Here is a 25,646-nt window from a genome sequence, read left to right on the forward strand (position 1 = left end):
GAACTAGAGTTTACAACGTCACTTGGGAGGATATTCCATTCAGCAATAGTTCTTGGGAAAAAAGAGAATTTAAAAGCATCTATTTTGGCCATTGGGGCCTTATATTTAAAAGCGTGACGGCGACATGTGCGTAGTTCATGATAGTGGGATAATAAATTTTTAAGGTTGGTGTCTATTAGGTTGTTACTTACTTTGTACATAAGAGATAATCTAGCCTGTTTATGTCTTAATTGCAATGAGTCCCATCCAAGTGTTTCAATAAGTTCTGTTACACTGCTTTCATGGTGGTAATTATTCATGCAAAATCTAGCGGCTTTCCTCTGAAGCGTCTCAACAGCATAGGTGTCCCTCTGGTAATATGGGTCCCAGATTTCGCTTGCGTATTCCAACTTTGGATGAACACTTGATTTGGAGAGAGTTTCTTTGACATTATGAGAATTGTTCCAAAAATTTCATTTAACCAATCCAAGCACTTTGTTCGCATTTCCAGTGATGTCGGAAATATGATCAGACCATTTTAAGTCCTTCTTTACGGTAACACCAAGATAAGTTATGGAGTCCACTTGTTCAAGTATCACATTGCAAAACATATAAGTTCTTGTTGGGGGATGTCTTTTGTCAGAAACAGATAATTTTGCATTTCAATGGGTTAAAGCTCATTTGCCATTTATTCTGCCATTGCTTGAGACTAGAGAGGTCGTCCTGGAGATTGATTGTATCGTTGTCAGCACAAATGACTCCATAAACCAGGGCATTGTTGGCAAAGAGTTTTGTTTGAGATTAATTAAGATTGTCTGGCAAATCATTAATGCCTATTAAAAACAATAAAGGGCCAAGCACTGTTCCTTACGGTACCCCAGAAGTAATGGGCTTCATTGACTTTCCAGAACATGTGACAGATTGGCAGTGCTTAAGTAGTACTTAGTTGGTTATATTTAGGTTTTGCATGAGCATTATTTTTCTAGTCTTTTCTTGTATATTTCAAGTCCAAAATTTCATGCTGTCTTTGATCTAAAACATCCCAAGGTCAGCAACTTCATCATTGTTTTTCATGTCATTTAGCTCTTGTAATACTGGCTGTTTACCAATGAAAGGACAAAGAAAACTATAATTTTGTAACAATTGTCATCAAGTTGTCACTTGAAGAAAATCCTTATTTTCTTGAAAGAGAAGTGAGAATATTGCAACAATACAATTATAACCAACAGCTTAACCTGGTTTTTATTTGTTTAGCCAGCACAGATGGCAGGTCCTTAAATTTCTTTGAATTAATCAGTTATTGCAAACAACAACAAACATATGAAACATATGTGTGAACTGCGGTTATGAGACGTATATGAGCACGATCCTTCGCAGTAAAGCACTATTTGAGCAATAGTGAAAATCAGACCTGAAAAAAATTTTCAGGCCTGTACGGGATTCGAACCACTGACCTCTGCGATACTAGTGCAGCGCTCTACCAATTGAGCTAACAAGCCAACTGGGAGCAGGCCATCAAATTAATTCGATATAAACCCATAGATGATAACTCAAACAACAACAAACATATGAAACATATGTGTGAACTGCGGTTATGAGACGTATATGAGCACGATCCTTCGCAGTAAAGCACTATTTGAGCAATAGTGAAAATCAGACCTGAAAAAAATTTTCAGGCCTGTACGGGATTCGAACCACTGACCTCTGCGATACTAGTGCAGCGCTCTACCAATTGAGCTAACAAGCCAACTGGGAGCAGGCCATCAAATTAATTCGATATAAACCCGTAGATGATAAATCAAACAACAACAAACATATGAAACATATGTGTGAACTGCGGTTATGAGACGTATATGAGCACGATCCTTCGCAGTAAAGCACTATTTGAGCAATAGTGAAAATCAGACCTGAAAAAAATTTTCAGGCCTGTACAGGATTCAAACCACTGACCTCTGTGATACTAGTGCAGCGCTCTACCAATTGAGCTAACAAGCCAACTGGATTTGATTTATCATCTACGGGTTTATATCGAATTAATTTGATGGCCTGCTCCCAGTTGGCTTGTTAGCTCAATTGGTAGAGCGCTGCACTAGTATCGCAGAGGTCAGTGGTTCGAATCCCGTACAGGCCTGAAAATTTTTTTCAGGTCTGATTTTCACTATTGCTCAAATAGTGCTTTACTGCGAAGGATCGTGCTCATATACGTAATCAGTTATTCTTGTCCTTGAACTGATGCGCAAAAGTAAAATGCTTTGCAACAAATTCTTTTTGGAACATTTTTCGACTTTCATTTTAAGTTTCCATATTTATTTAAATTTAGGATGAGCTCAGTCGTTTGTTAATTCGTGATGGAAATCTTGAGGAGGCAGTGTTGCTTCAGAAGTCAGTGGCAGAAGCTAAGACAGTGGTGTATGGTGACCCAAGTGAGCAGGCTGCTGCTTCCTACCAGATGATGGGTAGTGTAAGACTGAAACAAGGACGCACTCAGCAGGCTCTGAAATGGCTCACTAAGGTAACACCAAGTCTTTTTATGGCACAAGGATAGGATAGTTAATTATATCATTATTTGCCTTTTTGTCAACTATTCTCCGGTATTACAGCCATGGACATGATACTCTTCATCATCTGCCTGGTTAGCTCAAGTTGTAGAGCATCTCGGAGATGGAGGGTTCAAGCCCTGGACTGGACCAACAGTTGTTGTCTTAAAAACAACCGAGAAGAGTGTGCTGCCTTTGCCATGACATCTGCAATTGGTTAGACATTCTAGTCTTCTCAGATAAGGACAAAAAAACCATAGGCCCTGTCTCCTGCATTCCCTCTGTACTGGTTAGCAGGGGGACATTAAAGAACCCACACCCTTATTGCAAAGAGTAAGGAATATAGTTACCATTGTTGTGGTCCAGCCTTGAATCTGATACAAGGGGAATGTGCAAAAATGTCCTTCAAGAATTGTAAACTGCTCAATGCAGCCTGGTCTCCCACATAGTGTTGTAAAGCACCATGGACTATAGGATATGGCATGATAAAAACCCTCATAATTGATATTGAGTGTTATTTTAATGAATGTGTTTACCTTTTAGGCATACAATATGCTGAGTGCAACCTTAGGAAAGAGTCATAAGAGTACAAAAGAGATGGCAGACACCATCAGCCGCATCAAGATGTAAGTTGTGCTAGGATTATGAGAGACTTAATGACTGGAGAAAATAAATATTATTGGAGAATTCTTTTAGTGGACATTTCATATAATCATAATTATTTTGTTTGCATGAGATAAAGGATCCCAAGGAAGCTACAAGGAAGGTTTTTTTTTAGCAGTGAAATTGCTAACAGTGATCAGCCGAAGCCACAAGTGTTAGCTAGTGAAGTTATTTTTTCGCTCTGAACATATTGAATATATCCAACTTTCTATTTGAGGGTAATGTTGGAAAGTACTCATTCTCAGTAATTAGCTTTAATTTCTAAAGAGAACATAATGCAGTACCTTGTCAGTCCTTAGTGCGAGTCCAGAGGAAAAGATAGGGTTTGTCGTTCCTCCTAATGCAACAAGCTTTGGGTTAATAAGTAATTGTCAAACGAGGAAATACCTAAAAATCTTTGACTGTAGTTGAATGCATTCAAATATCTTCATTTAAGGTCACCCGATGCTCAAAAATTCCTAAGTTCAGAGGACAAACTGAAGAAGAGGCCAAGGTTCACTCAAGTTGTTGGTAGATCTAAACCCCTGGGATACTCTTCAACTCCCTCTGGGGATTAACTTCATCAGTGAAACACTGAATAAAACCAGGGGTTTCAGAAATGTTTATATTGTTCATAATTATATTAAAACTAAACATGATTTGTACAAAGGTAAGAATCAGAATAGAATGACATTTTTCTTTCTTCCAATGTCAAAGTTTCCTTTTTATTCTTTTCATTGACCTTACCCCTGTTCCCAAGAGTCACTCCTTCCCATTCCTATTTAACTACTTTGTTCCTAACCCTGTGCACCCTGCTAAATCTCTATGACTGGAATGCCAAAATTTTTGGTATGGTCATTCAAAAGTTTCCCAAATGCTGCACATATGTAAGATTGCTGCAGTCAAAATTCATGAATCATTTCTTCTCTAAAACAGGAACATGAGAGGTTAGTATAACCCAGAGCATTGCACAGGACTGGCCTGTTCAAAGATTCAAATCCTTTTAAAGCCCTCAGTTTTCCAGGCTTTAATAGCATCATGGCAAAACTGAACAATCATTTTACATGAACTGGACTAAGAACATTCTACTGACAAGAACTATTCACTTGACTCTGATGATGATTTCTGCACAGGTTGTCAAAACATCAGTCACCAACACCACCAACAGTCCCTCTCAGGACCACACTCACCCAGATGATCACACTACACTTTCACATTAAAATATTTTCAATTTAACGATGAATCAAAAGTGCTACAACATGCCTTGCAAGCTGAACAGGTGGAAATATGTTGTGCATAATATAAATCAAATCAAGCAACCCAAAATTTATTTCATAGCTTTGACAATTAAGATTTTAAAAGAAAACTGGTAGGAGATGATGGTGTAAGGTGGGGGAATAGTAAGGGGGTATGGTGTTTTGCATAATGCACATATTTTACATCTTCTGACGTAAAAGTTGGGACTTCTTAAAAGTAGATACGTGCCTCGCTTCAAAAAGTCAGAAGAGAAGGCAACCAGAATTGTAAGTAGTTTTAGTGATTTTCTTGTAACTTTTGTAATTCCTGTAGTTAGTTGTATCTGTAAAATATTGTAATGTATATATTTTCTTTCCTTTGTAGTTTGACAAACTTAAAACGTAATTAAAATCAGTGTTTGTTCAAAAATCTGCTTCATCGCCATCTCTTCAGAAAGGATAAACATATATCCAATTCAGATGGTCAGGAGGGATTTTGAAGGTGGGGTATTCAGTGGGTGAGGTTCATCATCCCAAACCCAGCAGCATTTCCCATCAGATCAGGTTGTCGACCCAAGGTTAAAAATGTCTGTACAGAAGTGTTTGAAATACAAACAAAAACTGGAAGACAGGAAAATTGCTTATCATGCACTCTTTCAATAATAAGTATAGCAGTCAGATATTCTCCATTAAACTTAACAATAATGTGGAGTACACTGCACTTGAGTCTTTTAATAGTGAAAGAATCAAACCTCACCTTCGGTCAAAGGAGAATCACACAACAAGACAGTTTACACAAGCTACTACAGAAGTTTGCATGGGACATACTACACAAACTTTAATTAAATAAATCAATTAAAGTGAAAGAATTTTGTAGTTTTAGTTGGACATAGAAAACGTCAAGTCAACATCTCCAAGGTCTTTTGGGTTGACCACTATGCTTCATTTCTTGTGAGCATCATAACTTGTGACAACAAAGAGCAGATATTCAACCCTTATTTCATTCGTTCGTTAATGAAATCTTTTGCACTAGAAATTCCCTTTTTGCCCAACACCCATGCTGCCTCTGGTGCTTGCTCCAGTCCCCCAAAAACTCTCTGCACTCCTGTATTCCAAGAATGTCTTACTTTTGTGGTAGTTGGAAGCTGTAAACATAGCAAATATCCACAGGTTATCTTTATTTAAGATGAATTAAAAGATGAATCCTAAAATAAACCTGTAAACCACTGCAGCTAGATAATTTGTTAATTTCACGTGGCTTTACAGTGGGAAAAATGCAATTGTCACAACATTCAGGAAATGGTTTTTATACACTGGTTTAGAGAAAAATGATTGCACATGAAAATGTTGTGGTTTTCAACAGCAGACCCAGTCTGTCTACCCTAGAATGACTTTTCCAATTTAAACATACAAACTTTCGATGCATAACACTTTTTTTAATAGTTTTGTATTTGAGTACTTAGCATTCTTCACCACTAGATCTAATTCCATGCTTGTATAATGCACACTCACTAAGGTAATTTGCTCTTAACACTAACCATAAATTTATTGGTTATGTCCACTAATGGTTTTTCAGAAACATGCCATTACTAACAATGAGATGTGTTTAAAAAAACAAAATGCAGTTTAAGTACTATTAAGAATTTTGTGAATAAAGGGTAATGTTAAATATGTGTAAAATCTAATGACAAATTAAAACATATAATAAAAGATTTGCATTGTAATGACAACTCTCTCTCTAAAAACTTATAAAAAGCAAAACTCTTAATTTGCTTTTTAAAGGAATCCAAAGAGCTAATGTATTTTGAATATTCTTAGGCAGAGGGTACCTGGGCTGTATTTGAATGATTGCTAGTTTGGTGTGGTTAGCAAAATGCATCTGAAAACTCAATGAAAACAAGGAAAACTACAAGATAAGATGGTCTATCATCTCTTCAGCAAGCATCTACAACAACATTTCCAAATGATGCAGCCTTTGCCTGACTGAAAAATTCCACATTATTGAAGCCGACTGTAGTATACTAGGACAGCGGTTGTTTATGTAAAAGTATACATCCGGGAAAGTGTGAGCGCGGGAAGATTATTAAAGAAACGTGTACTGTGTGTACTGTTGTTGTTCGCCTTCGTGGCTGCCTTTTGTGGCATACTTCTTCATTTTTAGACACTACAAATTGGCGACGAGGATGTCGAATTCAGTAGAAAGGGCGCTTCCGCCTCTAGATTTAACAGGGTCTTCCTCTCAGGTCGCGGAACGATGGCGACAGTGGAAACGATCGTATCAGTATTACATCGATGGCAAGGGAATTACGAATCCTTCTCGGAAAACAGCTCAGTTACTTCATTTAGCAGGTATGGAAGTACAAGATATTTACGAAGATATTCCAGATCCTGGACCACTGAATGCTAACGAGGATAATGAGTATGTGGTGTGTCTGCGAAAGTTGGATGCTCATTTTCGAGCCGAGGACAATGTACCGTACGAGCGTCATGTCTTTCGTCAACTTACGCCGACAAAGGGAGAGACCGCCGATAAGTTCATGGTTCGTTTACGTAAACAAGCTCGTCATTGTAATTTTGGTCCAACTTTGGAAGAAAATTTACGGGATCAATTGATTGAAAAGTTGCCTAATGTTGAGCTAAAGAAGAAGCTATTGGAAGTCGTTAATATTACTCTGCAAGCAGCAATGGATAAAGTTCGAAAGTGGGAAGCCTCACACGAGCAGGCAAGTCAAATGGTCATGCCAAGCCAAGAACCTGGAGCAGGTACTCATGCAGTTGAAGAACGTCCTGGGCGTGGAGACAAAGGGAAAAGCGTTTGTTTCAACTGTGGTAAAGAAGGTCATTTTGCTCAAAGTACAAATTGTCCAGCCCGAGGTCGCAAGTGCAGCAAGTGTGGTAAATATGGTCATTATGCAAGCTGTTGCAAAGGGGGAAGGAACTCGAAGCCTGGAAAACAAGGTAACACCCAACAACGGGGAGGCAGACAGCAGCGTCATGGTAAGGGGAGACAGGCAAATCATGTTGAAGGTCATTGTAACGAGTCAGGTGAGGATGACAGTTTTGCTTTTACTATAGAAGAACAGACATGTGCTATGTCAAATTCCTCTGAACCCGTTATCTCAGTGAAGATTGGCGGAATCAGCAGAGATGTGTTGATTGATTCAGGTTCTGCAAGTAACCTCATTAGTAAAGATACACTGCAGGAACTTAAGTATCAGGGGCTCAAGATTGAATTAAAACCTTGTCTGAAGAGATTGTATGCTTATGGGGGTCGAGAACTTAAAATTGAGGGCCAGTTTCAGACAGAAGTTTCCGTACCCAAAGCAAAGGTTGTGGCAGATTTCATTGTTGTTGAATCCGGGCGTTGTTTGCTGGGATATTCGTCCGCCACAGATCTTGGAATCCTTCGTGTGGATCTCTCGGGAACTCTTGGGACAGGAGACTGTAACACTGTTGATGGTACCTTCGTGGGAGGACTCAAAGCAAAATACCCCAGTGTATTCCAGGGAATTGGAAAGCTTAAAGATTATCAGTTGAAGCTACACATTGACCCCAGTGTAACTCCAGTCGTTCAAAAAATGCGACGAGTACCTTTTTCTGTAAAGGACAAAGTAACTGCCAAGGTTAACGAACTCCTTGAAAAGGACATAATTGAGAAAGTCGAGGGGCCGACGGTGTGGGTAAGCCCAGTCGTTGTTGCTCCTAAACCGTCCGGAGACATAAGGTTGTGTGTCGACATGCGGAGAGCCAACGAGGCCATTATTCGGGAAAGATTGCCCATACCAACCATAGATGAAGTCCTTGAAAGTCTTAATGGGAGTGGTGTTTTCTCGAAGTTAGATTTAAGGTGGGGTTTTCACCAAATTGAGCTGGATCCTGATTCAAGGGATATCACTGCTTTTACCACCCATGATGGTATATTCCGCTACAAACGTTTGAGTTTCGGTGTAAATGCCGCACCAGAGAAGTACCAGCATATCATCACCCAGTCAATGGCAGGTCTACAAGGGGTGTCAAACATAGCAGATGATCTTATCGTTCATGGTCGAGACACTGAAGAACATGATAAGAACTTACACAGTGTGTTGCAACGTCTTAGTGAGAAGCAGCTGACTTTGAATGCTGAAAAATGCACTTTCCGAATGACTAAAGTGGTATTCATGGGTCTTTTGCTGAGTAAGCATGGCATCGGCCCAACGGAGGAAAAAGTCAGAGCAGTTGCAGAGGCAAGTCAGCCTCAGACACCCTCAGAAGTCCGTAGCTTCTTGGGGCTCGTTGGATTCAGTGCCAGGTTTATACCCGATTTTGCTACCACTGCTGATCCCCTCAGAAAACTTGCAAGAAAAGGGGAACCGTTCGTTTGGGGTAAGGAGCAGGAGCAATCGTTTCAGAGATTGAAGAGTCAAGTTGCAAGTGCACCAGTCCTAGCTTACTTCGATAAGGACACACCCACCCGCGTTATTGCTGATGCAAGTCCTGTTGGACTTGGCGCCGTGCTGGTGCAAGAAAAGAATGGGGAAAGCCGTGCCATCTGTTATGCTAGTCGTAGTTTGAGTCAAGTGGAGCGTCGTTATAGTCAGACAGAAAAGGAAGCACTAGCCTTAGTCTGGGCTTGTGAACGCTTCCACCTCTACTTGTACGGGCTTCCACAGTTTGATCTGGTGACAGACCATGAAGCACTTAAAGTCATCTATTCAAGGAAGTCTAAACCTTCAGCCAGAATAGAGCGCTGGGTTCTGCGTTTACAACCGTACAACTATCAAGTTTGCTATGTGCCTTCAAGAAAAAACATCGCAGATGCCCTTTCCCGACTGACGAAGATACCTGCTTCAGACAATTCCGCGGAAGATGATGGATACGTACGCGCGATAGCTCTACATGCTGTCCCTGCTGCATTGAGAATCAAAGAGATTGAACAAGTCTCAGCACAAGACTCTGAGTTGCAAGCACTCAGGAATTGTCTCATCGAAGGGAAATGGGACAATGCCCCAAAGCAGTATTTGCCAGTGCGCAATGAGTTGACTTTTATTGGCCATGTAATTCTCCGGGGGACAAGAATTGTTATACCCCAAGCACTTCGCAAGAGAGTCGTTAGTTTGGCACACGAGGGGCACCAAGGAGTCACAAAGACAAAGGAGAGACTTCGAACAAAAGTCTGGTGGCCTGCTATGGATCGTGATGCCGAGAAAAGATGTGCAGAGTGTTACGGGTGCCAGATGGTCACAAAGAACGTTCCACCCCCACCATTGAAGTCAACACCGTTACCCAACCAACCATGGGAAGAAGTAGCTGTGGATCTAATGGGTCCGTTACCTTCTGGGGAACATTTGTTAGTTCTCGTTGATTATTACAGCCGGTGGATAGAGGTTGATGTTATCCGAACAACTTCCAGCAAAACCATCATTCATTGCTTGAATGCCCAATTTGCAAGACATGGGTTGCCTAAAGGTCTGCGTACCGACAATGGCTCAAATCTTGTATCTAAAGAAGTAGAAGATTACCTGAATGAAATGGGGATTGATCACCATTACACAACACCTCTATGGCCAAGAGCTAACGGTGAGGTAGAGAGGCAAAACAGGTCGCTTCTGAAGTCCATGAGAGCAACCCATGCAGAAGGAAAGAACTGGAGAGAGGAGCTAAACAGGTTCCTTTTGGCATACAGGTCCACGCCACATTCGACCACAGGAAAGAGTCCCGCCGAGTTATTGTTTAGGAGAAAGCTGACAACTAAAATGCCTGAGCTAGTCAATGTTGAAGAGGAGGAGGTAGAAGTGAGCGACCAAGCCGTTCGTGATCGGGACAATCAGAGAAAGCAGTTTAACAAGGACTATGTGGACAAGAAGTTCCATGCCAGAGATCGAAATGTGAAAGAAGGAGACAGTGTTCTGCTTGAGAAGAAGAAAGAAAATAAGCTGTCACCTTGCTATGAGAAGGAACCATATCAGGTGATATCTCGTTATGGGGACCAGGTGGTGTTGCGATCGCCTCAAGGTGTCCAGTACAAACGCAGCCTTCAGCATATTAAGTCCTTTAATATGCCAGATCTAGAAGAACAGGAAACGCCACAACAGGACGCTAAACCACGGACTGAACCTAAGTCATTTGAGACGCCACCTGTGGCAGAGGATCAAGTACCAATGGCTGAATCACCACCAGAAGATGTACCTTCTACTGTACCTACAGCTGAGCAGCATGTGAGAAGATCCGGCAGAATTACGAGCCGTCCAAAGGCTCTGAGTGACTACGTTCTGTACTAAAACTAGTGACATTGGCATTTTCATATTACTGTTCGTTGTTATTACATGAGTGACATTGAAACGTTGTTTTATAAGCTGAACGGCCAAGGCTATGTTTATGTTTAGCGTGATTTTTGTCTTGAACATTTGGAATCGAATTGAACTTTTACGGTGTCTAAACAAAGTGGAAGTTTGTAATGTTTCTGTCTTTCGAGGTCAACCATCTAAGCGAAGAAAGAGAGGGAATGTAGTATACTAGGACAGCGGTTGTTTATGTAAAAGTATACATCCGGGAAAGTGTGAGCGCGGGAAGATTATTAAAGAAACGTGTACTGTGTGTACTGTTGTTGTTCGCCTTCGTGGCTGCCTTTTGTGGCATACTTCTTCATTTTTAGACACTACACCGACAAAGCAAGTAACCTCAACAAAAGAACTGAATTAATTTCCAAATGCTGCCATCAGTACAAATACTCCCTAATGAACACTGTTCCATGATTTCAATAGATTCGTTAATTGCCCATCACACTGACTGTATATACTTATTAAGTGAGGTATACTCTTCATTAAAATCTGTCTGATAATCGCGTGAAACTCAAGAGTCACCGAAAAAGTTACGTCCTGTTGATTAGTTCTATCTTCAGGTATACCACGCTCTGTGAACGCATTGAGCACTCTACTGCAAGGATAGATTATAGCCAAGATTTGTAGAAATATACGTAATATCTGAAGATTGAACTAATCAATAAGACATAACTTTTTCTCTAATTCTGAGTTTCAGACATTTTAATCTCTTTAATTAAAATCTGTCTAAGGATCACGTAAGCGTGAAACTCAGTGTTAAAGAAAAAGTTATGTCTTGTGGATTAGTTCTATCTTCAGATTATAACACGCTCGATCTGCCAACGCATCGAGCACTCTACTGCAAGGGAAGAAATAAAGATACAAAAAGAGAAAAATTGGATATAATTCGAAAAAATGGAATAAAATAAAAGGGGATACAGGGGAAAGAGATCAATCAACGTTTTCAGCACTACGTTTGCTTACAACATGCCCTCGCTGATATAAAAATTTTGTATCAGTGCTGAGTGCATGTTGTACAAATATAATCGTGGCGATAATAATCATTTGTTTCGGGGACTTACCTCAGGTAAAGTAACGGGAATATTTTCACGAGTTTTACTGTCAAGCATCGATAGCTGTTTTATTGTGTTGTCTTGTGAACTTAACACTTCTGACAATCCATACAATGCAAATCCGCCAATGGTTAACTTTCCAGCCAGTTTCACCAAAGTCACCGCCATATTGCCGTTTGGTCGAATGACAATTTGAGATGGAGGGGGGGCAGGGTTGAGGACTCAAGAAACAGAAATTTATTGAAAGAACATATTTGATGCTCTCATGCATTTTATTTACTTCAGATTTGTTGCAGTTAATAGAATTTTGATTTTTTCTTGTCAGCTTTTTCATTTGCGATTTGCCCGTGAAAATTTTGCATTAATTTTCAGTATGTTCTCTTCGATCCCTTCCTCTCTCTACACAGGGAAAACAAACTGCTTGGCAACCGAGCCTTACAATAAATAACATGGCGGACGAAATGCTACAGGTTTCTCAAACCTTGCAAACATTTTTGCCAGAAAACGCATTTATAGAAGTTAGAAGACTGCTGAAGAAGGTAGAGGTCATAATTTTGATTGGAATTTAAATATTATGAATTAATGATTCATCAGTTTTTCAATTATGAATAATTGTTTGAAAACAACGCACCAGACGGAGAGCCTTTACGTCGATGTGTGCGGTACAGCGACTTAAATATCAGATTTATCATTGAGATTTTGTTAATTTTTTTCATTTACTGATGTTTACCAGGGGGTGCAGTTATGCGAGGATTGAACCAGTCAAAATTCAGGTTTTTTTTTTTTCAGGGTAACTTGGAGTTGCTTCTGGAAAGACGGTACAATGACTGGTTGGATAGCCAGGGATATTCGAAGTCGTGTGAAAATCAGGATGAAAAATCTCATGACAGAGAGGAAATTGCTGCAATTATCGAGAATTTGGTTCAATGCGCAGAACCAACTATCGCAGATGAGGGGGGTAAGATTGTCACAACTACGAAAAATAGTGTGATATTCTTAGAGTAAAGAAAGGTCTGGGACCGCAGCCTCTTTGGAATTGAAATCTGCTGGCAGGTATCACTTATTAACAAAGTTATTCCGAAAAATACTTGTACCCTTGAATTTCTTGGTCAATTTTCTTGCTTAGTTTATTGCTAGAGTATTAGTCAGATTATCAGGTGAACTTTATTCAGTAAGTTTCTTATTTGAAAGTCAAAAGAGTTTGAACAATCACCAAATTGGCACCTGAGCAACATCTATTTGACACTGACTTCTTTCGTTCAGACTGGGACAAAGAAGAGATGCAGAAACACAAGACCCAGGCCTCTGCTGTTTTGAATATTTGCCAATTGTTGTTGTCTACACTGTTAAACAAGGATAACCAAGTGCCAGTGGGGACAGAGCTCACAGTGGATGCTGTGAGTTGTCAACTTCTATTTAATATTGAGTCATTAATAACTAATAAATAGTCATACAATTTTTTTAGCAGTTATATGAATGTATCAATATAAAATTATTTCAGGTTAAGATTTCCAGCTGGTTTGATATGTGACATATTTTGTTTTAGACCTATGGTATTTTACTGGGAACTGAAAGGAAAAGAAATCAAACTGTAGTGTTTCTGACAGCTGTCAAACACAATGTTCGGAATGCACACATGGTCTAAAAGAAAAGGAGTTATTCTGTAGTCGGGTATCGTCTTGCATGTTGATTAAATATCGTTATGTTTGTGCTGAACATCTCAGTGGTTATTTAAGCATAAACACACACAAACTACTCAAAGTTCATCGAAAAACCAGGTCATGAATGTATGATATTTTTATTATGACATTGCAGGTGTTTAAGAGGTTTGTTTTGAAAAAGACTTGTGTCTGCCTGGTGGCTTTATGTGCTGTACACATGGAGTCACATCTCTGGACAAGTGCAGCATCAGAAGCCCTTGCTCATGGTATGTTTACACTGTCTCACGATCTGTTTAGAATATCCTGTTTCCTGGATTTTTACATGCTAATTTCATAAGACATATCTGTAATTCCTCAAAACTTTTACCTAAGAAAATAAAATGAAACACAGATACTTAACGTTTTGTTCAGTAACTTCATTTTTGTGTCAGCATTTTGAGTTACTGTGTTATGGCTTTCTTAGAATATATATTATAATGATCATCGTTCTGCTAACTTCCTCATTTTAATTAATTGAAAAAAATTCTTTGCTCATTAGAAATATCTTAATTTTTACCTATTAAAAAAGAAATTGTTGAAACCTTTGACCTTTGAGAGCTCTACTCAAAATGTCTCAATCCAAAATTGTAATTAGCCATTTTGTTTCAGAGCTGGTTTCCATGATGTGCACCAACTGCCACTGTTCATCCATACAAGATCTTCTCTGTGGCTGTCTTGAGGTTGTACCTGGTGTATCCAATAGAGTAGAGGAGAATCCGTCACCCAACAGTTTGTTCCCATCAGGGCTGTTCAGACATATCCTTGATTACTTGACACCTCACTTCCTTAAAGATAACTGGAAGAAATTTCCTCTTGCTTGCCAAGGGCTTGTGTGGTGCACCCTACAAACTAAGGTAAACTGCTGATAGAGGAAAAGTAATACCTCATTCTGTCTACATTTTGCTGATATCAATTTAATGGTGATAAATATTATTTTGTACCTTAATTGGTAGTCACGTCCTGGTCTGATTGGCCAATAAACTGTTGTCAATAAGAATACAGACAATGCCACTCATGTCATCATGTCATGCAATGTGTCATAAACTAAAAGAATGGTTTTATTTAACATGAAAACAAATCAAGAGTGGTTTAGCATGTTCTGTATTCTTATCGACAATAATATTCATTATCACAGTGGTCCAAATTTGTTGCGGCGCCTTTTGAGTCCACAATATTCTGACCACACTGACTGTGATGATGAATGTTGTTGTAGATAAGAGTATGAAGCACACTGAACCACTGTCTATTTGTTAATCATGTCCTCTTTGATTAAGATATTTATATAGAGAGACTTTGTAACTCATTAATAGACTGTTATAAGAGTGTAGCTGATAGCTGTATGTATATCAGCTCTTTGAAAGTAGGGTGTATATATCTAATAATTTGAATATATCAACAAAGTTGAAATTATGGTAAATTGGCCACTGTTACGATTATAAAAGCTGACGTTTCGAGCGTTATCCCTTCATCAGAGTGAATAGGGGAAGGGCTAACGCTTTGCTCCGACGAAGGACTAACGCTTGAAACGTCAGCTTTTATAATCATAACGGTGGCCAATTTACCATTTCAACTTTGTTGATATCTTCAAATTATTTCGTTACCCCCACCGATGAAGCCCCAAACAGTTTCTTTAGAAACTATCAGCCTTTATTCATTTGTATATATCTAAGCCCTGCCAGTACAAGGACTGAGTTGATCATTTCTGGGTTTTATGCATCCTTACAAAAATCATCAGTGAAAGTTATTGGAATTGATAAGAACAATATTCTAAGCATCAGTTGAAACTTTTGCAAATTTAAGGGGTATATTAACCATTTTTTTCACAGTATATCTGTAATTCTATTTGACAAACATAAGGTTAAGAGAAGGAAGCAAACAATTGAGACCAGAATGAAATAAATTGATTTAGGAGTCAATGGACATTAAGTAATATTAACATTTTGTCAGTTAGAATGCAGAGGATTAAACCCTGTAACTCTGATGTTCTAGAAGCAAATTCTTTTAACCAATCACCATACATTTCTTTGCTGGTAATGATGAGAGTTTGGGACTTCATCTAAACAATATTCTGAAGTTTAAATTTTCTCATGTCATGTCACCTATTTGATTGCAATGTACGAAAAGAATTGAGATAATTTTTTCAGTAATCACTCTTGAGAGCCCAGTGGGTGAGGCACAGCATTAAGCATTTTTTTTTTGTAACCTGTACACTCTTTGTTGTCTTTAGCATCCTTATGTGGGAGAACACTTTGCCAAGCTGATGTCTCCTTTGTTACTTCTCATTGATGATTATGAGGTACAACATTTATGGTGAAATTCTCCAAGCTTTGATCGAACCAGATTCCAATGGCATAGATTATTTTTCTTATTTATCTGTGATATTTCTGTCAAAATTAGGTTACTGATTCAGAAGTGTCCATGGTGGATATTTTAATGCTTGTTGTGGATCTTTTTTAGTAACATTTTGAAAAAGCCAGCAAACATTGGGTTTAAAATTTAGGCTAATAGAGTGTTCATGTGACTAAAGTGTTTATTCTTCCACTATTAAACAGACTGAGAACAAAACACTGGGGTTTAAGTGTTTAAAACACATCATTGATAACATGGTATGTGAAGCAGTTTGTTTTCACTTGTAAAATAGTTTATAAATGTTTTAATACCTTGTATGTACGAATATTATGCAAATGTATAAGCTTCTCTGTCAAACATTCTGGTATGCTCTAAGTATTTCTTATTCTTTTTCATTTTAGAATTCAGCTGAATTGCAGTGGTATGGAAGAGCTGATGTTCTTTTTGAGGTAATTCCTCAAACTCCTAAATCCAGCTCAATAAATTTAGTTCTTTGTTTTATGGTGGAAATTGGAAGAGGACTCAGGTCTTAATTCTATGATGAGTCTTGAGGACAATATTTACAAAAATCGCATGAGCAGCAAAAATATACTGAAGAACACCTTTTGATGTTTTTTTTAGGGCTGAATGAACTTGTGAGGTAAAGGGTACCAACACTATTGAGTATTATGATCCATCAATTATTTTTGCTTGCAACTGGTTGAAATGCATCAAATGACCAAATACTCTTTAGCTTAAACTGGGTAGGATATATATCAGTCGATTGATATTCCCCAATTTTCAAACCTTATGTCCACTGAGATAAGTCTTCTTTTAAAATTAATTTCAAGACAAGAGAGTGTCTTATTGGAACCATTGTAACAGAAGAAGGGAATATTTGTTTGTTCATAAATTTGTACCAGAGAGCACCCAAAATAAAACATCTCATGCCGAAAACAGTAAGCTGTTCATAAAAAATTTTTCATAGGCATTGCAAAATTATTTGAAGCATGATAAAACACTATTAAATAGCCTTTATTTTGTGCAAAATAATGCTGTATATTTTTCCTTGGACATTATCTGTTCCTGGAAACTCACAGTTTTCCTTGAGCTTTGCACTTAGAAATTTGTTCACATCTTGGATCAGATAATGTCCACAGACCAATGTCCATGCATAATTATTTTTGCCCAAATAGAGGCCATTGTTTATATATGAAATTTATGAGCTAATTACCTGTAGGCATCTCAACGTCACATTTATACCAGTGACCCCTTCCTGGTGCGTTCTCTTCATCCATGCCTGCTAAGTATCCTGACGGTTGTTGAACCGTCTCCAAAGAAACCCAAGTTTGGTCGCAAGGTGATGTTCACATTTTCTTGCTACTTTTGTTATAAATTATTGTCTAAGGTGAGGGAAGGTTCTGAAAATGATTGAGGTTGGTGTGTAGTTAATCTGAAATGCATTCCTTTACCGAGTCTCATGGCAAATAACATTATGGAGAGAGAACTAACTGATCTGTTCTCATGCACCAGACTTATAGCACTCAACAGAGAGTCAATCAACCCTTCCCTTAACAGATAACTGACCCTTCACTTAACAGATAACTGACCCTTCACTTAACAGATAACTGACCCTTCCCTTAACAGATAACTGACCCTTCACTTAACAGATAACTGACCCTTCACTTAACAGATAACTGGCCCTTCCCTTAACAGATAACTGACCCTTCCCTTAACAGATAACTGACCCTTCCCTTAACAGATAACTGACCCTTCACTTAACAGATAACTGACCCTTCACTTAACAGATAACTGACCCTTCCCTTAACAGATAACTGACCCTTCACTTAACAGATAACTGACCCTTCACTTAACAGATAACTGGCCCTTCCCTTAACAGATAACTGACCCTTCCCTTAACAGATAACTGACCCTTCCCTTAACAGATAACTGACCCTTCACTTAACAGATAACTGACCCTTCACTTAACAGATAACTGACCCTTCACTTAACAGATAACTGACCCTTCACTTAACAGATAACTGACCCTTCCCTTAACAGATAACTGACCCTTCACTTAACAGATAACTGACCCTTCCCTTAACAGATAACTGACCCTTCACTTAACAGATAACTGACCCTTCACTTAACAGATAACTGACCCTTCACTTAACAGATAACTGACCCTTCACTTAACAGATAACTGACCCTTCACTTAACAGATAACTGACCCTTCACTTAACAGATAACTGACCCTTCCCTTAACAGATAACTGGCCCTTCACTTAACAGATAACTGACCCTTCCCTTAACAGATAACTGACCCTTCACTTAACAGATAACTGGCCCTTCCCTTAACAGATAACTGACCCTTCCCTTAACAGATAACTGACCCTTCCCTTAACAGATAACTGACCCTTCACTTAACAGATAACTGACCCTTCCCTTAACAGATAACTGACCCTTCACTTAACAGATAACTGACCCTTCCCTTAACAGATAACTGACCCTTCCCTTAACAGATAACTGACTCTTCCCTTAACAGATAACTGACCCTTCCCTTAACAGATAACTGACCCTTCACTTAACAGATAACTGACCCTTCCCTTAACAGATAACTGACCCTTCACTTAACAGATAACTGACCCTTCCCTTAACAGATAACTGACCCTTCACTTAACAGATAACTGACCCTTCCCTTAACAGATAACTGACCCTTCACTTAACAGATAACTGACCCTTCACTTAACAGATAACTGACCCTTCCCTTAACAGATAACTGACCCTTCCCTTAACAGATAACTGACTCTTCCCTTAACAGATAACTGACCCTTCACTTAACAGATAACTGACCCTTCACTTAACAGATAACTGACTCTTCCCTTAACAGATAACTGACCCTTCACTTAACAGATAACTGGCCCTTCCCTTAACAGATAACTGACCCTTCACTTAACAGATAACTGACCCTTCCCTTAACAGATAACTGACCCTTCACTTAACAGATAACTGACCCTTCCCTTAACAGATAACTGACTCTTCCCTTAACAGATAACTGACCCTTCACTTAACAGATAACTGACCCTTCACTTAACAGATAACTGACTCTTCCCTTAACAGATAACTGACCCTTCACTTAACAGATAACTGGCCCTTCCCTTAACAGATAACTGACCCTTCCCTTAACAGATAACTGACCCTTCACTTAACAGATAACTGACCCTTCACTTAACAGATAACTGACCCTTCCCTTAACAGATAACTGACCCTTCCCTTAACAGATAACTGACCCTTCCCTTAACAGATAACTGACTCTTCCCTTAACAGATAACTGACCCTTCACTTAACAGATAACTGACCCTTCACTTAACAGATAACTGACTCTTCCCTTAACAGATAACTGACCCTTCACTTAACAGATAACTGGCCCTTCCCTTAACAGATAACTGACCCTTCCCTTAACAGATAACTGACCCTTCACTTAACAGATAACTGACCCTTCACTTAACAGATAACTGACCCTTCCCTTAACAGATAACTGACCCTTCCCTTAACAGATAACTGACCCTTCCCTTAACAGATAACTGACTCTTCCCTTAACAGATAACTGACCCTTCACTTAACAGATAACTGACCCTTCACTTAACAGATAACTGACTCTTCCCTTAACAGATAACTGACCCTTCACTTAACAGATAACTGGCCCTTCCCTTAACAGATAACTGACCCTTCCCTTAACAGATAACTGACCCTTCACTTAACAGATAACTGACCCTTCCCTTAACAGATAACTGACCCTTCACTTAACAGATAACTGACCCTTCACTTAACAGATAACTGACCCTTCCCTTAACAGATAACTGACCCTTCACTTAACAGATAACTGACCCTTCACTTAACAGATAACTGACCCTTCCCTTAACAGATAACTGACCCTTCCCTTAACAGATAACTGACCCTTCACTTAACAGATAACTGACCCTTCACTTAACTGTAATGATGGCTTCCACTTAGGAGATGCCACCTAATAATTTACCAACAACAGTCCTTCTCTAGACAACTGTCAGCCAGCTGGTCACAGACACTAAATTGTTACTCTCAGGTTCAAACCATTTAAACTTTCCTGTTAATAATGTTTATCAAGAGGGTGGCAATCTGTCTTGACATCTCCTGTTTGTGAATAGGAGCATGTTATATTTTCAGAAAATCACTTGCTGATGACTTAAATTTTTTTTCTCAAGGACTCAAGAATTAAAAGAAAATATAAGTTAAAGATCAAAGTAGTAGACCTATGTAGGTTGCAGGATTGTGTACCCTGAACAAAAGGGACATAAGCTATATGTAATGCTGAGAGCATCTTTCTTGGAGATTGGTGTCAGATTAACAGGCTGATCTTATTTTGGTGTGCATTATTGATTCCCTCCTTTTTCATTTTTTTTTTATAGACAACCAAATGTGACAGATTGTTTCAAATTATCCTCTCTTCCATGGAGTTTGAAAGTAAAATTGCCATGAGAAAGGTCAGTTTTTGGAATATAAATGGGATGAATCTCTTAGCTGTGTTCAAATGTGCTTTACTAGAAATGTGGGTGGCAGACGAATTCCAGTGTTATACTCAAGGGTTACCAAAACTAGGATTAGCTCTTCCAGTGTTCTATAACCATGGACTGATGACTACACATGATTCCAGTGTTATACCCAAGGGTTACCAAAACTAGGATTAGCTGTACCAGTGTTCTATAACCATGGACTGATGACTACACATGATTCCAGTGTTATACCCAAGGGTTACCAAAACTAGGATTAGCTCTTCCAGTGTTCTATAACCATGGACTGATGACTACACATGATTCCAGTGTTATACTCAAGGGTTACCAAAACTAGGATTAGCTCTTCCAGTGTTCTATAACCATGGACTGATGACTACACATGATTCCAGTGTTATACCCAAGGGTTACCAAAACTAGGATTAGTTCTTCGAGTGTTCTATAACCATGGACTGATGACTACACATGATTCCAGTGTTATACCAAAGGGTTACCAAAACTAGGATTAGCTCTACCAGTGTTCTATAACCATGGACTGATGACTACACATGATTCCAGTGTTATACCAAAGGGTTACCAAAACTAGGATTAGCTCTACCAGTGTTCTATAACCATGGACTGATGACTACACATGATTCCAGTGTTATACCAAAGGGTTACCAAAACTAGGATTAGCTGTACCAGTGTTCTATAACCATGGACTGATGACTACACATGATTCACTCTTGCATACTTAGAACTGCAATTTATTTTGCACTGCATTTGAACTAACTGTATTTGATCTCAACTGATCGCAGCTTTCAACTTGTCCAGTACCTGAACCTTAATCTTATAGACACGATTGTTTCTATCGAAGCAAATATTCAAACATCTTAAGGGTGACCAATTTTGCAGTTTGTTTTGAAAGCAATCTAGGAACGTACTTCAATTAGTTTCTCCTTTTGCCACTTTTTATTAATGGGCTGGTGTGCCTACCTGATCAGCCGTATCAGCAAACAACTTGAACAATAAATTGAGACACAGTTAAAAAAAGTTAATACTGTGTTACTAAAGCACGATTTGCTTTGTTTCCAGGCGTATGCAAGTCACTTACAGCATTTCATTGAACACATGGGAATAACAATACTACGCCACTTTAAGGTTATCTTTTCGGAACCTCTTAGCGTCAAGCTCTTATAACTTGCTCACATGTATTTATTATATATATATATATATACATACCTTCGCTCCGACGAAGCGCTAACGCTCGAAACGTCAGCTTTTCTAACCGTAACGGTGGCCAATTTACCATTTCAACTTCGTTGATATATTCAAATTATTTCGTTACCCCCACCGACGCAGCGCCAAACAGTTTCTTTAGAAACTATCAGCCTGTATTTATTTATTATATCATTCAGTAATATCTTGTGATCAGAAGTATGCCCGTAGTTAGATTAATATTTGTCTAGATAATTAGCGGGAACTTGTTGCCATTTTCAGGCCCATTCTATTGATTTCAGTGTGACAGTCTGACTTTTGAAACGATAAGAGAGCTGGCAAACGCACTCAATTGAGCCTTTGATACTACCTTACTTTTAGACTGAGTCACTCGGTTTACTACATTACTTGACTTTACAATATTCCAAAGAGGTGATTTGAATATTTTTTCAGCGGCTTTTAAAAGTTATATTCTCATATTTGGAAGTAAGCGATTATCCTGATGAAGAGGCACGGTTGGCTGTTCTTGATGCGTTGAAAGCCACAATGTTACAGGCTTGGCCAAGGTGAGAAAACATACCTGCCCCTGATTCTACCGCTGTGCCTGGGCGGAGATGTTCAAAGCACGATTGGTGCCACTCGCTTGTAACAACATATACGTTCTGTAGTCATGAAACTTAAAGTACGATCAGTGTTGATAGGTTTTTTTAAACATCCGGCACAGAGATTTGTCAGAAAACTATCTTCTCTAGGAACGATAGTCATTTTGATCAACATTCCGCGATAAAAACATTTAGTATCAAGGGCGTTTACGGTATATGTGTCGTGCGGAAGTGATGCCGCGGGTTTTTCTATTTGTTGGTATTTGTTATTGTGCGTCACTCCGTCTCATGCAGTCTGTATTTGTAGGATTCCTAATCACAGTTCTACTATCCTGAAGAGTCTTTTGAAGCTGTTGGTAGATGCGACCGACTCTTCTCCTTACCTAACAGTTCAAGGTTTGTTTTCTTCATTGAAAGATGGTATGGTGGACTCTGTCGATACTTGGCTGTTGCAAAACAATTCCAAGGGAATAGTTTTCAGTTGCCTTTAACTTGCACCCTATGATGAAGGAATGAACACCACCCGACGCCTCAGTCTCTGATGTCACGTGTATTTCCCATAAACGGAGTGATTTTCTTGTATGGTTTGACTGAGAGTAATTTAGCTTCAGATAAGCCCCCTCTACTACCTACGTTGGGAGTTTTTTTTTTTTATCTAAATAGAGAGTAATATGTGCGATTGTATCTTTCTATTTCAGCTTTTGAGCAGCTAAACCAGAAAACAGCTGAATGCTTCGTGGTGCTTTTGAGGTGTTGTGGAAAGCAAGTCGAGGTATGTCCGTGTGAAAATAAAAAGGCTTGAGATTATTCAGATATTAGATTTGTTTCTGTCGATATTTTTGTTATTTATTTGTTGCGTCTTCATACCAAAGTGGAATCAGAATGGTTTATTTTCTGTAGGACCAGTTAAAAGAGCTACAAGGCGTGGGACACAAAGAAGTGGAAGAATGTATCGAAAAGGTTCTCCAAGAAACTGGAAGTGGAACAAACGCGTCAGTTCAAATAGCTCGACAGATAAATGTTGTCACGTGACAACAATTTGTATGAAGAATATCAGAGGAAGGATACCAAAAGCATGATGCTCAATTACCCCGCGTCACGTGATGACCCGTCGTGTATCCAGTGTCGAACGTCAAGACTCAAAAAAACGCTGTACCATTAGTTCTCTGTCAGATATTTAAGAACTATTTGCAGCCTCTCGGGTTGGTAGAAGCAGTATTGTTTGAGGAGAAGACATATTTTGTCAATGGAAATCGTTTAATAGACGATGAACCTTCAAGGATAAAAAATTACTTGATAGACGCTTTTGTCCAGCAAGGAGTCAGCTGTTATGGTCAGTACAAATGAAACAAACCAATCATATTCATGTCTGAAATGTCAACTAATTGTTTAGTCGATATTAGTTTGATGAAAAGCAAGGTGTCTCTGGATATTGTCGATAATAAAGTAATGATCACCGACCCAGAGAAACATATTACAAACTGGCTTGAAATTGCTAGGGGTATATTTCATGCCATACCTTGTGACAAGTTAGACATGCTTGTTTTTTTGTTTTTTTTTGTCATCACGAAACTGTCACATAACGAAAAGGAGAAAAGAAAAGAAAAGGAGAAAGTTTTATTAAGGTTTATTCAGCAGGCCAGCTTTTCAGGTTTCTTTGCGAAGGCTTACAAACTGTTTTCTGTTAGAAGTATCAAATTTGCGCTGAGGTAACGCTCTGAATATCTTACAATACTGCCGCTGGTAACACTGAGTAACAAGTTACTGAAATTATAAGGGACTTCTAAACTAGGAGGCGCTTTGAGGTAAACAGTTATCTCTCTTGGTGTACGAGAAAAGAAATGATTGTAGAAATTATCAAAAATAGTGGAAACAACCGGAAACTCCCCGTGAGAGTAATAACATTTCTAAAAAAATCAAGAGAAGTATAGGCATTCTGTCCAAGCTCCGTTATTTCTTAAGTACTAAAACACTACTTAGCCTGTACTATGCTTTAGTTGAGCCTTTTTTAAATTACTGCATAATTGTTTGGGGTAATACCTATCGGACAGCTTTGAAACCTTTATTTATATTACAGAAGAGAGCCTTAAGAATAATTACTTTCTCTAGTTATAACGAACATTCAAGTCTTTTATTTAAAGATCTAAATGTTGTGAAGCTGTTTGACATTATTACCTTTCAACTACCAGTATTTAGGTATAAGTTTCACAAGAAACTCTTACCTCCTCTATTTGACCCTTATTTCAATTCTGTTAGGATGTTACATAATTATAATACCAGATTATCTAGCAAAAATGACTTATACTATTCCAACTGCCAGAACAAATTATAGAATCTTCAACATAAGATTTCAGGGTGCTAAAGTCTGGAATGATATAAGTGAAGACATAAAGCTTCTTCCTCTAAAACGTTTTAAGAAAAACCTTAAGCTAATTCTTCTTGATAAATATTAATAATTTTCCTGGCCTTCGGCTTGTTTTTTACTCTGATATTCCTTGCTTCCTTGACCCTGTTTTGTATGATGAATGAGTGTGTGTGTGTGTGTGTGTGCGTGTGTGTGTGTGTTGTGTGTGTGTTATATCTGACCCAAATAATTACATACAATGAATATATGAAGTTCATATATTCAGAACTGCGGTATTAGATACGTATGATGCACGATCCTCGCAGTCGAGAGCGCTATTTATGCAATAGCGAAAATCAGACCTGAAAAAAATCAGGCCTGTACGGGACTCGAGCCACTGACCTCTGCGATACTAGTGCAGCGCTCTACCAATTGAGCTAACAAGCCAACTGGGAGCTGGCCGTTAAGTTGATTCGTAATAAACCCGTGAAAGTGATAAATGAGATGCAATGAATATATGAAGTTCATATATTTTGAACTGCGGTATTAGATACGTATGATGCACGATCCTCGCAGTAGAGAGCGCTATTTATGCAATAGCGAAAATCAGACCTGAAGGCCTGATTTTTTTCAGGTCTGATTTTCGCTATTGCATAAATAGCGCTCTCGACCGCGAAGATCGTGCATCATACGTATCAAATAATTACATTACATAAATCACCTAAGTATGGCTGCCCTTTTTTTCTAGCCCCTGTGGTTATTTGGGGCAGCTAGTACTCCTTTATATTCTTGTCAATTTATCATTATTTTTATCAGTATTTTTTATGTGAAGGTGTAGTCTGATCGTCCGGGTGAGTGTAGTCCTGAGAAGGACTGTTGTCGGTGGTGGTGACTGACGTTTCGACAACCTGTGCGGAAGTCATCATCAGAGTCAAGTGAATGATTGTTGTCAGTAGAATTCTACTGACAACAATCATTCACTTGACTCTGATGATGACTTCCGCACAGGTTGTCGAAACGTCAGTCACCACCACCGACAACAGTCCTTCTCAGGACTACACTCACCCGGACGATCAGACTACACCTTCACATGTTACCCCCGGGTTCAAACCATTTACTGCAGTATTTTTTATGTTGGGTACAAATAAAGTTGGTGTTGTTGTT

General features: G+C 38.8%; 3 protein-coding genes across 6 annotated transcripts in view; 2 read left to right on the top strand and 1 right to left on the bottom strand.

Moving 5' to 3' along the window:
• LOC111334339 (tetratricopeptide repeat protein 23) overlaps window positions 1–3,867 on the top strand; it is a 9,569-nt gene extending 5,702 nt beyond the window's left edge. The window contains exons 8-10 of the mRNA XM_022940047.2: window positions 2,300–2,491; window positions 3,060–3,142; window positions 3,616–3,867. Coding sequence (XP_022795782.1) covers window positions 2,300–2,491; window positions 3,060–3,142; window positions 3,616–3,736 — 396 coding nt within the window. The 3' untranslated portion in view covers window positions 3,737–3,867. The remainder of the gene's footprint in view (window positions 1–2,299; window positions 2,492–3,059; window positions 3,143–3,615) is intronic.
• An 886-nt stretch (window positions 3,868–4,753) lies between these two features.
• On the top strand, window positions 4,754–25,646 carry LOC111334338 (TELO2-interacting protein 2). 4 transcript variants are annotated; one of them, XM_022940045.2, is made up of 16 exons: window positions 4,781–4,895; window positions 12,173–12,304; window positions 12,555–12,723; window positions 13,029–13,162; window positions 13,581–13,692; window positions 14,075–14,319; window positions 15,693–15,761; window positions 16,018–16,071; window positions 16,216–16,263; window positions 17,034–17,153; window positions 20,238–20,312; window positions 21,414–21,479; window positions 21,990–22,102; window positions 22,446–22,534; window positions 22,837–22,910; window positions 23,039–25,646. In XM_022940045.2, the coding sequence occupies exons 2-16, from the start codon at window positions 12,215–12,217 to the stop codon at window positions 23,168–23,170; spliced, it is 1,590 nt and encodes a 529-aa protein (XP_022795780.1). In that variant the 5' UTR covers window positions 4,781–4,895; window positions 12,173–12,214; the 3' UTR covers window positions 23,171–25,646. The 4 variants fall into 4 exon arrangements, with proteins under 4 accessions (XP_088603047.1, XP_088603046.1, XP_022795780.1 ...); XM_088746922.1 differs by lacking the exon at window positions 4,781–4,895 and adding an exon at window positions 11,048–11,183; XM_088746921.1 differs by lacking the exons at window positions 12,173–12,304; window positions 12,555–12,723; window positions 13,029–13,162; ... (10 more) ...; window positions 22,837–22,910; window positions 23,039–25,646 and adding an exon at window positions 6,216–10,969 and having other exon boundaries at window positions 4,754–4,895.
• On the bottom strand, window positions 5,101–11,965 carry LOC111334341 (uncharacterized). The gene is made up of 2 exons (XM_022940049.2): window positions 11,775–11,965; window positions 5,101–5,538 (listed from the first exon to the last, which is right to left on the bottom strand). The coding sequence occupies exons 1-2, from the start codon at window positions 11,931–11,933 to the stop codon at window positions 5,389–5,391; spliced, it is 309 nt and encodes a 102-aa protein (XP_022795784.2). The 5' UTR covers window positions 11,934–11,965; the 3' UTR covers window positions 5,101–5,388.

Source organism: Stylophora pistillata, chromosome 1, assembly GCF_964205215.1.
Source record: "Stylophora pistillata chromosome 1, jaStyPist1.2, whole genome shotgun sequence".
Classification (NCBI taxonomy): Eukaryota; Metazoa; Cnidaria; class Anthozoa; order Scleractinia; family Pocilloporidae; genus Stylophora; species Stylophora pistillata.

What these genes read in the sequence shown, in the direction of transcription:
- LOC111334338 (XM_088746921.1), top strand. Translation starts at nt 6,577, where the DNA reads ATGTCGAATTCAGTAGAAAGGGCGCTTCCGCCTCTAGATTTAACAGGG.
- LOC111334341 (XM_022940049.2), bottom strand. Translation starts at nt 11,933, where the DNA reads ATGGCGGTGACTTTGGTGAAACTGGCTGGAAAGTTAACCATTGGCGGA. An exon ending in TTCCCGTTACTTTACCTGAG is followed by an intron (nt 5,539 to 11,774) that starts GTAAGTCCCCGA and finishes CTATGTTTACAG; the next exon opens with CTTCCAACTACCACAAAAGT.